We start from the raw sequence: 16,299 nt of genomic DNA on the forward strand, positions 1-16,299 counted from the left end.
CAGCCTGGTCTACAGAGTGAGTTCCAGGACAGCCAGGGCTACACAGAGAAACCCTGTCTCGAAAAACCAAAAAAAAAAAAAAAAAAAAAAAAGTTCCACACTCAGGCTGGCGAGATGGCTCAGCGGGTAAGACTGCTCTTCCAAAGAGTTCAAATCCCAGCAACCACATGGTGGCTCACAACCACCCATAATGAGATCTGACACCTTCTTCTGGCACATCTGAAGACAGCTACAGTGTACTTAAGTATAATAATAAATCTTTGGTCCAGAGATAAATAGTAAATCGTTGACCAGAGCGATCAGAGGTCCTAAAAATTCAATTCCCAATAACCATATGAAGGTTCCCAACCATCTGTACAGCTACAATGTACTCATATACATAAACAAACAAACAAACAAGAAGTTCCACACTCACTCAAGATTGTCAGCAACACTTCCTGCCCCACCAGCTGCCAACCCCTCACTCAGCCAAGGTCATCCATGACAACTGTGGCATCACAGCACACGGCATCACCACCATTCAAAAACCATGGACAGCCCCTCTGGACAGTGGTGGGATGGTTGTGGGGCTGCCCAGAACATCATCCTCGCATCCACTGGCATGGTCAAGGTCGTGGAAAAGGGCATGCTAGAGCTGAACGGGGAGCTCACGGGCATGGCTTTCCAAAGTGTTCTTGCCCATGATGTGTCTGCTGTGATCTGACCTGCCACTTGAGAAAGCTACCAATCCCTCTTCTGGTCTCTGGGGGTACCAGGCATGCCATGATACACTGACATGCATGCAGGCAAAACACCCATACATAGAAAATAAATTGAAGTTGTTTTTAAAAGGTGGTAAAGCAGGCATCCGAGGCCTGCAGGGTATTCGGGGCAGGCAGTCTCCTGTGGCTTTCAGTCTTTCACTCTTGATGCTGGGGCTGGCACTGTTCTCTGTAACAACTTTGTCAAGCTCATTTCCTCGTATGAATTCAGCTAAGACTGCAGGGTGGTGGAGCTTATGGTTCATGTGGCCTCTGAGGAGTAAGGAGCCCTGGGCCACCCACCAGAAAGAATAAGAAAGGAAGAGAGAGGCCCTTGACTGCTGGGGAGTCCCTCTCTGAACTCAGCCCCCAACACTCTTTTTAAGAAAAAAATTTTTTTTTATTCTTTAATCTTTTTTTACAGTCCAGTCTTTATCCTCCCCCTGGTCTGTCCTCTGACAGTTCTTCATCCCATACCTCTTCCCCTGCAACACCCCCCACCATCTCCAAGAGGATGTCCCCACTCCCAACCCCCAGTCCCCAACCCCAACCCCCACTCCCACTCCCCACCCCACCAGACCTCCCCACTTTCTGGGGCCTCAAGGTTATGTGCATCTTTTCTCACTGAGGCCAGACCAGGCAGCCCTCTGCTGTATATGTGTCAAGGGCCTCACNTCAGCTGGTGTATGCTGCCTTCTGCTGTGTATGTGTCAGGGGCCTCANNTCAGCTGGTGTATGCTGCCTTCTGCTGTGTATGTGTCAGGGGCCTCAGATCAGCTGGTGTATACTGCCTGGTTAACCCCCAACATTCTTAGTATCTCCTGTCACAGTTTTCATTCCAGGATCCCAGAAGAAGTGGGGAGCTTGCAGCCCTACTCCTCCCTTGAATAACATCACTAAAGTTCACTACACCAGAAAAAGGTTTTTTTCTGCAATATTTTTTTTTCTATTTGAAATTTCTAAAACTAACTTTCAAATATTCTTCCTCTATTTTTGTGAACTTTTTCTAGTTTACTGGGGGTTTTGTTTATTATCCTACTTTCTGGACAGGTTCCTAAACAATTCCCTCAGGATTAGTTCTGCCATCAACAAGTTCTACTGAGAGCTTTGACGTCCACTAGGGGTTGCTTCATTCCCAAGACGTGGATGACTAAGTAGCCATCTGGGAATCTCTCCCTCCTATCCTTTTTCTCAACTCATGATTCCATCATATTTAATGAATTAACACTGTCATGGTGAATCCTACTTCAGATGCCAAAGTTGCTCTTGCTCAATGGTTTATCAGAATTCACAGGAGTAGTTATACGAATGGTCGTGGCTTATGACCAAGAAAGGTTGCAGGCAGATTAAAACCAACAATAGAGTAACTAACGTACATTGGGCAGAGTACAGGAAAACTGGGTGTGAGCTTCCAGTTGTTTATCTGAACATGGAATCAGATCGGCAGTACTTATTCCTTCCAGCAGTATATATGACAGTGTGAACCAAGTGCTGTCAGTGAGAGAAATTCACTGGACGCTCGGTGTCCAGAATTTTATTGGAAGATCAGTCATACAAGTATAGTTGACTGCCCATGTTGGTTGAGTTCAAACCTTCTAGAATCCAAGGTTAGCCTAGTTTCTGGTCTAAGTCCCCAACAAAAATCATATTGTTGTTGTAGACTATTGATGAGGTCTAAGACTTCTGTGTAAACAGAGATACCTATATTGAACAAGATATCTCAGGGACTTAGAAACTTAAAAACTTGATCCTTAGAGAGCCCAGCAAGAGCCAACCGATTCTGAAGTTAAAAACAAAAACCAAAACCCAAACCATATACTCATGCGAATGCAGGTAGCCTAAAAAGAGTAATGGCTACCCTGGAGCTGGAGTTGTAATACAGGCAGTTGTGAGCCACCTGATGTGGGAGCTGGGAACTGAACTCTAGTTCTCTGGAAGTGTAGAAGTGCTCTCTTAACCACCAAGCTTTCTCCAGCTCCCAAGCCAAACAGTTATCGTGAATGAACATGATACAAATAATCCAGGTTTGTTGAATCGTTCACTCCACCAGATCCGCTGCTGATTCCTCGCTGAGGTCCCCATTACCAACAGTGGGCCCACCCCACTGTTGTTTGCAGTTCATAGATCATGGCTGTTTCATTCCTTCTGCAGACGAAAGCCTTCAGCAGATGGGCATTGCTTTTCAGGCTGTGAGATTCAGTTCTCCAATTTCTGTCTCCCCCTTCCCTGTCCTCTATGGAAGAGATATCACCAATGGCTGATATGATGAGATCTACTCTACAGCACAATTCACTGTTCTCAGAGCTGACTGCACTGCCAGGCTGAGGCTGAAGCCCAGGCAAGACTGTACGCTGACTTAGCTCTTTCCTCTACTCAGTTTGCCTCCTTCCTTATCTATTGTTTCCTTCTGAGAACAACCTCAGGCTTTCAGAACATTGATCTAAAAGTCCATAGAGTTAGAACCCAACATAGGCTGGAGACCCGACACTCGGGGATCACATTAGAAATGACAGTAGAGGGCTGGAGAGATGGCTCAGTGGTTAAGAGCACTGACTGCTCTTCTGAAGGTCCTGAGTTCAAATCCCAAAAACCACATGGTGGCTCACAACCACCGGTATCTGACGCCCTCTTCTGGTGTGTCTGAAGACAGCTACAGTGTGCTTGGATATAATAATAAATAAATCTAAATCTAAAAAAAAAAGAATTAAAATAATTTAAGTTTATGTGTTGAAGATTTATTTAAAAAAAATGACAGTTGAATGAAAAATAACAAAGATAATTACTTAGACAAAAAAACAGGATCCCCTTTATAGCCTATGTCCCAGTAGTCAGAAACACAGTCCCCAAACAAAGAAAAGCCAACGGAAGGGCAACTGCTGAGTGACATTAAGGACAAATGACACCCGCTCTATGATCTGCCAAATCCATCAACACCAAACATGTCAAGACCACCTGCCCTGGATCTTTGGGTGGGGCGTCCTGGAAGGCAGCTTAATGATCCATCATTTCCTCTCAATCTCTCCTTTTCCTGGGCACTATATTGTCAGTGTCTCCCCTACCCCAACCCCTTCAGTTTTCCTCCAAGGTATGAGTAATATTTAAATTTATGTCATTTCTACTCTTGTCTTTTGTCACCAAACTGACCATGTACTTAGTAGCTCTTTATTGCCCTTGACCATTGATTCAGTGGGAGTAAGTTTATTCTCGTTGAATAATCATAACCAGTAATGATGACCAATCCTCTTATGCCATGATCATTCCTTAATTTCATTCTTAAGGATGGTCTTAACTTTCCATTAGGATCTTATTTGAGGCACAGTGGGGCCTGCAATCCTCGCACTCAGGAGGATGAGGTGGAAAGTCACTAAGAGTTACAGGGCATCTCCATTACATGGTGAGTTCAAGGTTAGTCTGGAACACATGAAGAAACCCTGTTTCAAAACAACTTGAGGTCATGATGTTGTAGGGCTCTTAGGTTCAAGACCTCTTTTTCTTTCCTTCCCTTCTTTTCTCTTCTCTTTTCTTTTTAATTTTCCAGGCAGCACCTGCCTATATAGTCCAGTTTGGCCTTAAATTCACAATATTTTTGCCTCAGCCTTCTGAGCACTGAAATTAAAATATATGCCACCACGCCCAGCCCTCTGTCCCATTGCTGAAACCATAATACCTCCTAAAACTGCAGTGCTTAAAACATCCAAATAGCATCCTCTTGCACCCACCCCACCCCTGCCCCATGGCCTGGATTGCATTCTAGAAAAGTCTATTCTGCATCCCAGAGTTGCAAACATGATTTCCCCACTACCATCAGAGCCTCACAGGCCTCACCCCACTTTCAGGGAAGAGAACTAGATACAGAAAAATTGAATGACTGAATGACATCCTAAACATACAGTCTGGAGAACACTGGAAGATGCAGAAGTCCAAACAGCTGTTGTGTTAGCACGGTTTCCTGACATCCCAGAACCAGTGGGAAGTCCCTGGTGCAGAGAATTACTGGCAAGGCAAGTGGGTGAGTTGAGTCTTAGTTCTCAGAAAACACTGATTTGCTAGCTAAGCCCTACCTAGGCCACCTGTACTTATGAGGCAAGACAAACTGTTGTCCTGTCCTTAATTCAAGACCCTCCCTGATAATAGGTCACAATGCCCGAGTGTCCAAATCTAGAATGGTCACCCAAGTGGGAGGAGGTGAGGAGAGTTGGTGAAGATGTGGGGTGGGAGTGGGGGGAGGGAGATCCCCAAAGAGCTTAGTTTCTCACTCACAGAGCTAACCCTTGAGTGTATGCCAAGGCCCTCCTCTCTTCTCTGATCCTAATCTCTCAGCACTAGGTCTTCCTAATAACCTCTAGGACCCAGCTCAGCTCACCCATGCCCAAAGCCCTTCTAGAGCCATCCTACTCCTTTCCAGGGGTCTGGACACTGGAGAGAGACTGAGTAGGGTCAGTGAGCCATGTGTGTCCCCTGGGACTTCAGCCAGGCCCAGCTCCTGGACAGTATCCTGGGGCTGGGGGCGCTAGGAGTGACGATTCGAACCGTCTTCTCAACGGCTGGCCTAGCCCTGCTGCTCCTGCTGCTGGCCAGCTTCCTTGTCTTTGACCTGCTCCATGGGTAAGTGCCACCTGTCAGGTAGGTGTCACAAGCACAGGGACAAATGAGCAACTGCCTCAAGCTGCCATCTTCTCTCTCCACAGGCCCACAGGTGCCAACCTGCCACGACACAGACTTCTCCCAATGGGTCAGAGCCAGGGGGCTGGTGAGGGTCCAGGACAGCAAGCAGCTCCCCTCTCCCCAACAAGGATAGCCTCGGGACTGTTTAGTGTCCAGGATGCACTGTTCCTGCTGTTCCTGGGCCTGAGCCTGTTCTTGGGAGGCTCTGGTATACCCTTAGCCATGCTGGGCCTAGCTTTCTGTGTCCACCCTTGGGCCTGAGGGCCCTCCTAAAGCTGAACGCCTTCTGAGAATCCATCCAACCTGCTCTCCCAGGTTTCTCCCCTCCATCCTGAGCTACGTGAGGGTAAGGCTGTGTGGTAAGGACAGAATACTCCATCATACAGCTTGAACCTCAGCGCCTTCTAGTTCCATAATGTGGACATTTGACAACTGCCTGAAGCTTAGGGCATTAAGAGAAGGCAGAGAAAAGGGTAGTTACAGCAACCAACTCCAGTCGTGGGGTTGGAGGCAGCCATCAAGGAGGGGCAGGTGTGGGGGAGACTTCCTACAACAAGGAGAATGGTATTCTCAAGGCTTGCTGAGCTCTCCTGCCAGCCTGGAGGGGCCATTAAGTAAAGGACATAAGTGACTCTTACACTATGCAGTAGCTCCTCTCTTGGCTGGGCCCCACCCCAGCCCGGGTCATAATGCACTCCTCTGCGGATGGTGGGGTGGGCGAGGGAGAGTCTGGGATCTGGCTGCCAAGCCAGCCTAGACACAACAGGAAGCACCATGACTTAGGTGGATCTGCCCAAAGGTAAGTCCTAGGCCCCAGTTCAAAGCCCAATCCTGCCCATGCTGGTATCCTCCTGACCCCTGCATGCCCACCTATCCAGAGGTCCTGGGCATCTCCAGGGCTGCCCCTGCAGCTGGCCTGGCCCTGTCCACAGGTGCACCAGCCGTGATGCAGCAGCCACGAGTGGAGACGGATATCATCGGGGCTGGCGAGGGGCCCCAGCGGACAGTGCCCTGGTCAGCCTGGGTCATCCGTCAGGACTGGGTGCGCTGGTGGGTATGCCACATACCTCGGAGCTGGACCCAGTGGTGGAATACGTCAGGCTGGCGGCAACCACTGCAGCGTATGCTATGGGGTTTGGAGGGGATACTCTACCTGCTGCTGGCACTGATGCTATGTCACGCACTCTTCACCACGGGCTCCTACCTGCTGAGCTCGCTATGGCCCGTGGTGGCTGTGATGTGGAGCCACCTGCTGCCAGCAATCCTGCTGCTTGTGCTCAGTGCCCTGCCTGCTCTGCTCTTCGCAGCCTCCTTCCTGCTGCTCTTCTCCACACTGCTAAGCCTCGTGGGCCTGCTCACCTCCATGACTCAGCCAGGCTTCGCTCAGGACTTGGACCAATAGAAGGGCAACCCCATCTTACTGCTTGTGTCTGTTGAGCCCTGGCCTAGGGCCTGAGCCCTGTGGGGAGGGGGACAGTGGAACTTCAACAGACCTCAGACCCCCCTCCCCATTACAAACATGGGCTCTGGCTTCTGGACATCTACCTTAACCCACCTTGGTGTCAGGAACAGGACAGGCAGTTTAGCCAGGAGCAAGAGATTGGACAGACCACTGAGACCCCCGTGTGGATGTGGTAACATCACGTGGTCTTCCTGGCAGAATCTTTCTGTCACATCACCTCAGCCCTACCAGCTTCAGGCTTCCTGAGAATTTCCACCTACATACCCCTGGACTTGTCTGGATTTGTCACGGATCCTCTCTTTTTACTTCCAGGAAGAATACACATTCTGGAACGGGTCTTACTGACAGAAAGATAGCTGGGGGTCTCACCTCAGTCACCTCTCAGAAATGGGAAAGAGGCCAATCGTGGTAGTGAGTTTGTGTGTGTGTGTGTGGAATGGGCCCAAGGCTTTGTGCATAAGCATACACTCCACCCCACATACTCTTATTATTATTATTATTATTATTATTTTTAAGAATCTCCAGGTCTGTTACAAAAAAAATCAAAGTCCTGTTTCAGCCTCCTACATCTTGGCTAATTGACTACTTTTGAACCTTGGTATTAAGTGAGCCCCAGTGTTTTCATGGGGTTGTTATGATCAAAAGTCAGTATCTATTTGCAAAACACTTTGCTGTTGTTGCTGCTTTGAAACAGGTCTCATGAAGCCCCAGATGGCTTTGAACTATTTAGCTGAGGCTGACTTTGAATTTCAGATCCTATTGCCTCTATGTCCAGGGTACTGGAATTATAACTTGTGCCACCATGCCTGGTTTTATGAAAAGTATTTGGTAAGGCCAAACAGCAGTTAAGATGTTTTGGGCTCCAAAAACATATAAGCTCAAAAGGCCTTTTGATTCAGAAGCTAAGAGATTAAGTTTCTCCAGGCTTCTACAGAAACGGTCACACATGGAATCCCAGCCCTAGAACAGTTGACACGGAATGGACAGTGTGGTGAGATGTGCAAGGTGTGTGTCGCATGGCCTCAAGCCAGGCAGGCACTGGACTGTATGAGCCGTGCAATGCTCGAGGCTGGAGCCTGGTGCCAGGGAACTCGTGCAAAGCTGTGCGCGTGGGAAAAGGAAACCGTAGAGATTTGCAGGATTGATTAAGCAGGCTGCTTCCACCAGAGGGCTTTGGACCACCCAGACTCCCCTGGCGTTTGGCCATTTACCTAGCTGCTGAGCCTTCCAAGCAAAGCTGTATCAGTTACCAAGTCAAGTGACAGACATGTTAGACGATCTGCCCCCAGCTGGGGCCCAGACTTCAGTCTTCACCCACTGCTGACCTCTACCCAATCCCTGCTGCTTCCCAGCTCTTTATCTGGTTTATATCTAACCTGAAAAATCATTGTTTCTGAAGCTATCTAAACACTCGTGCACCTTGAGTCATGGTTCATTTTGGCCAAAACCTGACAGAGTTTTAGAACTCTGTGTTCCTGGTAGACATATTCATACTTGTAGATAGCTTCAGTGCCTAAAACCCCAAACCACTACTTCATTTTGTAGTTCCCCCTGCAGTGTGGCTGTGTGTCAAGGCCAGACATAGGGATGTTGCTCCATTACACACACACACACACACACACACACACACACACACACGTAGTTCAGACTCCCCAAACTCACTATGTAGCTGAGGATGACCTTGAACTTCTGATCCTCTTGCCCCTACCTCTCAAGGGCTAGAATTACACAGATGTGCTCCCATGCCTGGTTTATTTGGTGCCAGTGATCAAACTCAAGGTTTCCTGCATTCTACCAAGTGAGCTACATTCCCAGCCCTGATAAGTCTTTCTGAACTTCATTTTCTACCTGGATATAACAAAGACATAGACACTTGCTTTGGGACATTTGGCTTGCAAAGTGAAATGCCTGAACTAACTCCTAATGCCATAATACGCACACGCGCGCGCACACACACACACACACACACTCACACACACACACTCACACACAGTGACTGTTTTTATCAGGAGCAGGATAACTACTCAGCACCAAGGCCAGGCTGTCCCAGAGCACTTTAAGAGGCTAGTAAAGAGAAAACCACATGGACATGTAAGAGAAAATACAACTTAACTGAAAATCTTATGGCTCCTGTTAGAGAGGAAGCCCCGTCCTAATGAGTCTAGATGTCTAGAGTGCAGGGACTTCAAAGCTGTCTGTGGTGGGAATACAGACTAAGATGCCTAGCCTGGACCATGTATCACTGGCCAGGGACATCACTCCAGAGACCTTGGGCCATTCTAATTAAGAGGAAATGAGATATTAACCAAAACCATATTCAGGGGGCACACCACAGGTGAGAACAAAAAAGGGCTTTTCCACCTTTTCTTGAATCAAAATATACCTCCTGCCTCTTGACCTGCTGCTGTGGGATGGAGAGACACAGTGAAACAGGACCACAGACAGGCTGTCCTTACCTAATTAGAGGTTCTTATATTCTACAACCTAGAAACTCAAATTCTCACAGAGGTCCTTGAGGGCCTTTATTCTTTGACATATGGTTCCAAACAATGCAGTCTAGGCCTCACTTAGCTTTTCAGATATATAGTGACTCTGTGGAGCTGCCAAAATGACTCTGCAGTTAAGAACACTTGCTCTTACAAGAGGATCCTGGTTCAGTCCTCAGAATCTACATGTGCTCTCACAACCATCTGTAACTTCAATTACAGATGATATATATATATATATATATATATATATATATATATATACATACATACATATGGTGGGGGCTTACATGTATCTGTAGCATATGAATGCCTCTGCACCAGGCATTCATGTGCTGCAGATATATGTAAGCACTCATACATATAAAAAATGAAATAATAAAAAAACAGACTCTAGAGGGCTGGGGATGTGGTTCATTTTAGTGGAGTGTTTGCCCAGCATGTGGCCTTGGGTTTCATCCCTAGCACCACATAAACTTGGCAGGGAAGCTCTTGCCTGTAACCCTGCACTTGGGAAGTGCACTCAGGAGGAGGAAAAGTTCAAGGCCAACCTTGGTTACATATCTAGTTTGGGGCCAGACTGTATTACATGAGACCACATCTAAAAAGAAAAAACAAGATTTTTCCAGCTCCAACTTAGACTGCTGAGCCTGCATTTTCCAAGACTCCAAGGTGACAGGTGTGTTTTTCAAGGCACTGCCTAGGGCATGCAGTTGAGGATCATATTGTGCTGGCGATGATGGTGGTGTGGGAGGGTAAAGCATGTTGAGAAGGGGGCACTAGAAGGGGCAGAAGCTACCTGGACCAGTCTTGAGATCTTAGTATAAAATACAGTTCTCATTTCACACATTTAAAACATAGAGTGGCATAACAATATTTCTTTTTGCAAAAACACCAAGAAACAGGATGGCACGAATAACTAGCCCCAAACAAATGGAGTGGGGTATCATATGAGACCTTGCAAAAAAGAAAACGCTGGGCATGGTGCACGCCTTTAATCCCAGCACTTGGGAGTCAGAGACAAGCAGATCTGTGAGTTCGAGGCCAGCCTGGTCTACAGAACAAGTGCCAGGACAGTCAGGGCTATACAGAGAAACCCTGTCTCAACAAAACAAAACAAAAACAAAAACAATCCCTGAAATTCCTTAAGTATACAAACCCGTCCACTTCGAGTTTAAATGATTTAAAATGAAACCAAATGGAAAACAGATACGCTGGAGTCAATGTGTTCCAAGCTTTCCCAGTTGAGCCAAGAGGAAAGAGTTGTTCCAATTGACCTGATGTCCCAAACCACTGTGTGAATATTTTTGCCTGCCCTTCCTGACATCACTCAGTGTTTGTGTTTTGTTTCTGATGGGGTTGGAATGAGGGGCTGGGTTCTACCAATAGTTTGTTTTACCCAGAAAAGATGGTCAGGTATGGCTCAGCTGATTCATACCAGTATAGTATCTTGATACTGAGGGGTGTGTGTGCGCACGTGCGTGTGTGGTGCATGCAATATGACCTTTCTATCTCTGCCTCAAGGACTAGGGAGAAAAGAGGACCTAGAAGGATCTCTAAACATGGTCAAAGGGGAAGGAACGCAACTAGACACTCATTGATGAGCACGCCTGGCTGAGAGGGACAGGCAGGAAAGGTGTCCCTAGAAGGAAGACAGGCAGCGCCTGAGAAACTTACAAGGCTCAGTGTGGTAAGACTAGACTCTAAAGGGCATGCTCAAGGATGACCGGACCTTGGCCAAAGCTAGGAGTGAGAAAATCTCACTGTCCAGGAGTAGGAGGCAACTTGCACAGCAAGGGGAAAAGAAGGCCATAATCAAAAGCTGACCACTGCTGTGTGGGCTCAGCTGTGCAAGAGGGAAGAAGGGGGAAGATCGCTGGCGGGGATGGGGGAGGGGAGCATCTGCGGCCCTGGATGACTGGACAGGCATCTGCTCTAGAGAGTGGAAATCCCCTTTTGGCTAAGTGGAGAGGAATAGTGAGGGCAGCTGGCAAACACTGTGTAGAAGGGGGTGGACAAGAGCCTGACACTGATAAGAAAATCCCAAGCCCAGCCTGGGATAGGAAGGCCATGGGCATCCCCAAGACGAAGCGGTCCTGGACCAGGAAGAGGCCCAAAATCCCAGCACGGGGAATCTGGTGCTCAATGTAGGGAGGCGCGCCCCCTGGCGGAGATCTGTGGCCCTGGCCGTGGAAAGGCCTTGGTTAGGGTTCCCCAGGCTGAGCAAGATTCTGCAAGCTTGGACCCCAGTCTTGAGGTGAATGGGGCAGAACTTGGGGGCCATGGAGAAAGAGCAGGTCTGCCACTATCAGGATGACAGCTTTGCTGACTCCTCACTTACTTTCCTAAATCTTCAGTTGGCCACACCAGCAAGAGAAACTTTAGGCTCGGAAAGTTCAGCTGAGAATCCTGGGACAGCCAGAATTCCAACTTCTGGCCTGGCCCTGGGTGTCTTTGGTGAGAATCTGGATACAATTAACTTTGTAAAACATCTTTTTCAGCTGAGTCAACGTTTCCATTCATATTTTGTAATGGAGCCGTTGCTTCCTTTATACTTACATCTCACCTTTCAAGTATTTTCCATCTTAAAAGTTAAAAAAAAAAATGCTAGAGCTAGGAATGTGGCTTAGTGGGAGAGCTCTTGCCTGGCTGACATGTGATGCCCAGGGTTTGAGCTCTGATACTGCAATAAGATCGTTTTAAAAGAGATTAACTTAACATGTTAATTCTACCATAGTTTCTTCCCTGCCTTTAAATGTCTGACAACCGCCCCCCAATAAAATAGAAAATGTTAGTGGGCGCATCAATATTTCATGTATGTCTACATGAAATACCTCTATATAGCCTCAAGAATACCTCTATATCCTGTGAGACAGGGTCTCTCATGGCCTGAGCTCCCCCATTAGGTTAGAGTGGCTGGTCAGTCAGCCCCAGGGATCTGTCCGTCTCTGTCTCCCCAACACTAGATTCAAGTGTGTGGCACAGTGCTTAGTGTATTTGTGTGAGTTCTGGTGATCCAACTCTGGTCCTTATGCTTGCAAGACAAGCCCTACACCTTCTGAGCTGTCCTCACAGCCCAACAGTTCACTTTTTAGAATAACCAGGTAGTATTCCAATGGGCGATGTACCAAATTAATGAACCCACCTGCTGGTGGATGGGCCCGAGTCATTTTCAGCTTTTGTTATGACTATGAAGAAGTCTTCATATGAACAGGTTCCTGCTTTGTGTAGGTAAACACTTATAGGTAGACAGCCAGACCACAAGGTACAATCTTTTCTATATTAGCCATTCCAGCAGTAAATGGTGCTACCTTGCTATGGTTTATACTTGGATTAGTCCAAGTGGCTGAAGATGTTGAACATTTGTTGACATGTCTATTTACAATCTGTCTTCTTTCCTTAAGTGTTCAAACTGTTTGCACTCCCTTAAATTTACTGGACTTTAAGAGCTACTTATTCTAAACATGACAAAGGAGCGTCTCTTTATTTTAGAATCAGGTCTTTATCTGATTTGGAAATACACTCTCCCAGATTACAGCCTGCCTTTTCTTAACAGCTTTGGGAGAACAGGAGTTTTGGATTTTAATGAAATACAGTTACAAGGAACTACACTGGCTTGAGTTCACCAAGAAGCTGTCTCTAGAAGCAGAGTTGTCCTTCCTCCACCCCCATTTCAGACCCAGGCATGTTTGTCTCACAGTGCCTTCCAACTCCTCTTTGTGTGAGGGTAGACTGGCCTAATTTCTGTGACAGGGAGGGAAGAGAACTGCAAAACTGCTTAACGTACCTACTCCACATCAAGGGGGCCTGGACCATGGAGATTCAAAACATGCCAGTGTGGGGAATCTGGTGCTCAATGTAGCAAGGCTCACCAGCTGGCAGAGATCTGTGGCTCTGGCCAAGAAAGTTCAGTCATGGCTAAGGCTCCCAGGGGGTCAGGATTCCATCTAGGGGGCAAACCATTTTCAACAGAGGTTACTAATGTTTCTCCATGACATAGTGTCTACAGCAGGGGAGAAAACCACAAATTCATTCACGGGGAGCTCATCTATAGAAAGTTCCGATGAGAATCTGATGGACTGCCTCAACTTCCCCAGCTGGTTTCTGCTGGATGTTGTGCCTGACTTTAAGACACTTATCTCTGGGGCTGGACAGATGGCTCAGTGGTTAAGAGCACTGACTGTTCTTCCAAAGATCCTGAGTTCAATTCCCAGCAACCACATGGTGGCTCACAACCATCTGTAAAGGTATCTGATGCCCTCTTCTGGCGTGTCTGGAAACTGTAGTGTATTCATATAAATACATCTTAAAAAAATTATCTCTGTTGCTATTTATTCTTTCACTTGGATGCCCCACCTAAGGAAACACCGTCCCACCTGGGATTCTTTCTACTGGGAATCTAGTGGACTGCCTTAATGTTCCCCTAGTGCATTTCTGCAGGGTGTTTTGAGCACCCAAATGGATGTCTCTCCTCTCTTTCTCCCTCCCCCTCTTCTCTCTCTCCTATCTTTCCCTTTCTCCCTCCCTTCTGAAACAGGGTATAATTAGTCTTGGCTGTCCCGAAACTCATGTAAGTTATGTAGACAATGGTGGCCTCAAACTGACAGAGATCTTCCTGCCTGTCTCCCGAGTGCTGAGATTAAAGGCATGTGCCACCATGCCTGGTCTGGCTGCTCTCTTATTACTTATTCTTTTCAATGATTTTTTTTAATTACTTTATATGCAGGGGTTTTTGTCTGCATGAATGTCTCTACCCATGTGCATCCCTTGTTCCCACAAAGGCCAGAAGAGGGCATGAGATCCCTCGAAATTAGAGTCACAGAAGGAGCCACCCTGTGGGTGCTGGAAACTGCGGAATCTTTGGAGGAGGAGCCAGTGCTCTTAACACCTCTCTAACTCACTACTTATTCTTTTATTTTAGTTTGCCTCTATAGTTAATAAACTTTCACGCATCATTCTCTGGACCACACAGCACAACAGCATATCAAAATGTTATTTTATGGACCTGATATGATGATACATACCTTTAATAAGCACTCAGAATGCAGGCAAGCACATCTCTCTAAGTTCGAGAAACCCTGTCTCAAAAAAACATTTTATATATATTATGCTTTTGGTGTTATATCTAGAACATCTTTGTTCAACAATAGACTACCAACTATTTTCCTCTAGATTTGTAATTTAAAATTTAACATTTTGAGTTATGATCTATTCCCAGCTAATATTTGATATTGCAAACGGTATGAATTACAAACAGAAATGAAATCTTCCTCAGATGGCTATGCAGCGATTCCTCCACATTTGAAGTGTATCCTGTAATAACTTGTCTTTACATTTTAAGAATGTTATCCTTTGTGTGTACAGGTATTATGCCTTCATGCACGTCTGAGAACCACATGTGTGCCTGGTGCTCACAGAGGGATTCTGCCTACCAAAAGGAGTCATTTTGGTTACCTCTGGCAAAAGGACCTGTGGCTCCATTGACATGCACCTGTGGCTGCATATCAATACGCCTACTCACAAGTACTTACACATTTCAAAGTCCTCAAAACCAATTTCCTGTCCCCCACCCCTACGCTACTCACCTTCTTATCTCCACTATTCCTTCCTCTCTCCCACTTCCCTAGCCCTCGCTCGCCATGGCAGGTCAACTTCTCTCTCTGCTCTGAACCTTCCAGTACCTCTAGCTGTTCTCATATCTATAAAAACCCTTAACTATAGCATGGAGCAGTCATGTCTGCAATTTCTTTACTGTGCCCCCTTGTACACCACTGCATGGCTTCCAGAAATTGAACTCAGGTCATCAGTCTTGGGGGCATGCATCTTTACCTATTGAGCCATTTTACTGACCCCAAATAAACATATCCTTGAGGCAAAGTCTTCCTGTGTGCATCGTAACTACCTTGTACATCCACTTAATACTAAATTACCTTTAAAAATAGATTTCCGTGAGAATTTTTTGCACAATCTGCCATTAAGTCGTTTTGTTGTCCAACCTCTGACATAGCTTCTGACCTGTGGGGGAAGTATTCAGTTCCTTTTTAAATTTTATTTTAACTGGTTTTATTTTTAATGTGTATTGGCATTTCACCAATGTGTGCATAAATATATATATACACATATACATATATATATATGTGTGTATGTGAGCACATGTGTATATGTATATGAGCACATGAGTGTGTGTGTGCTCTCACACATGTACACCTGGTGCCAGAGGCCAGAAGAGGGCATCAGATTTCCTAGGAGTAGAGTTAGAGCTAGGTTGTGAGCCACATGTGGGTCCTGGCACACTTCATCACTGACTCATCTATCCAGTCCCCATTTTACTATTTCTCATCCATTCATGGTCTGGACAGAAAAATTTTTAACTGGATAAAGTCATCAAAAATCGACAGTAAAATGTATTTAATAGTAAAAAAAAAAATCAGTTAAATGGGGCTTTGGAGATGGCTCAGTTGGTACACTGCTTACCATGAAAGCGCTTCAGTCTGGGCCTCTAGCACCTAGGATAAGCCAGGCATGGTGGCATGCATCTGTAGTCCCAGCATGCGGTGGGGTGCAGGGTAGAAGGGCAGAGATAAGAGGATTCCTGAAGCTGCAATGGGGAGAGAACTTATCAGTGAGCTCCAGCCTTGTGCAGAGACTCAATCTCAAAAAAGAAAACCACAGAGGAAGACCCCCAGTGTCGACCTCTGACCTCCAAATGCATGTTCACAAGTACATGTGCACCCACATACACAACTGGCTTTTAATTTTAAGAGATATAGTCAAAGGTGACCAAAGGTGATTCCATATCTGCTGCCTCTGAATCTGTTTGCAAAAACTAGGGACTGCATGGGAGAAAGCTCAATCTAGTCTTGGTGGGTGTGAGCCCTTCGGTTAGGAGAACTTCCTAACTTTCAGGTGGTAACACAGATTTTTTTTTTTTTTTTTTTTTTTTTTT

General features: G+C 46.4%; 2 protein-coding genes across 2 annotated transcripts; both read left to right on the plus strand.

Annotated features, from left to right (window-relative positions):
- Positions 1–4,931: 4,931 nt before the first annotated feature.
- On the plus strand, positions 4,932–5,716 carry C3H20orf141 (chromosome 3 C20orf141 homolog). The gene is made up of 2 exons (XM_021194159.1): positions 4,932–5,345; positions 5,429–5,716. Exons 1-2 carry the CDS (start codon positions 5,188–5,190, stop codon positions 5,664–5,666), a joined length of 396 nt encoding a protein of 131 aa, XP_021049818.1. The 5' UTR covers positions 4,932–5,187; the 3' UTR covers positions 5,667–5,716.
- A 418-nt stretch (positions 5,717–6,134) lies between these two features.
- On the plus strand, positions 6,135–7,419 carry Tmem239 (transmembrane protein 239). Its single transcript, XM_021194158.1, has 2 exons — positions 6,135–6,204; positions 6,338–7,419. Exon 2 carries the CDS (start codon positions 6,352–6,354, stop codon positions 6,805–6,807), a length of 456 nt encoding a protein of 151 aa, XP_021049817.1. The 5' UTR covers positions 6,135–6,204; positions 6,338–6,351; the 3' UTR covers positions 6,808–7,419.
- The last annotated feature ends 8,880 nt before the right edge of the window (positions 7,420–16,299 follow it).

This window comes from Mus pahari, chromosome 3 (assembly GCF_900095145.1).
Source record: "Mus pahari chromosome 3, PAHARI_EIJ_v1.1, whole genome shotgun sequence".
In the NCBI taxonomy this organism is placed as follows: Eukaryota; Metazoa; Chordata; class Mammalia; order Rodentia; family Muridae; genus Mus; species Mus pahari.

Coding starts and splice junctions, on each gene's coding strand:
- C3H20orf141 (XM_021194159.1), top strand. CDS start 5,188: ATGTGTGTCCCCTGGGACTTCAGCCAGGCCCAGCTCCTGGACAGTATC. Junction 5,346..5,428: donor GTCTTTGACCTGCTCCATGG/GTAAGTGCCACC, acceptor CTCTCTCCACAG/GCCCACAGGTGCCAACCTGC.
- Tmem239 (XM_021194158.1), top strand. CDS start 6,352: ATGCAGCAGCCACGAGTGGAGACGGATATCATCGGGGCTGGCGAGGGG.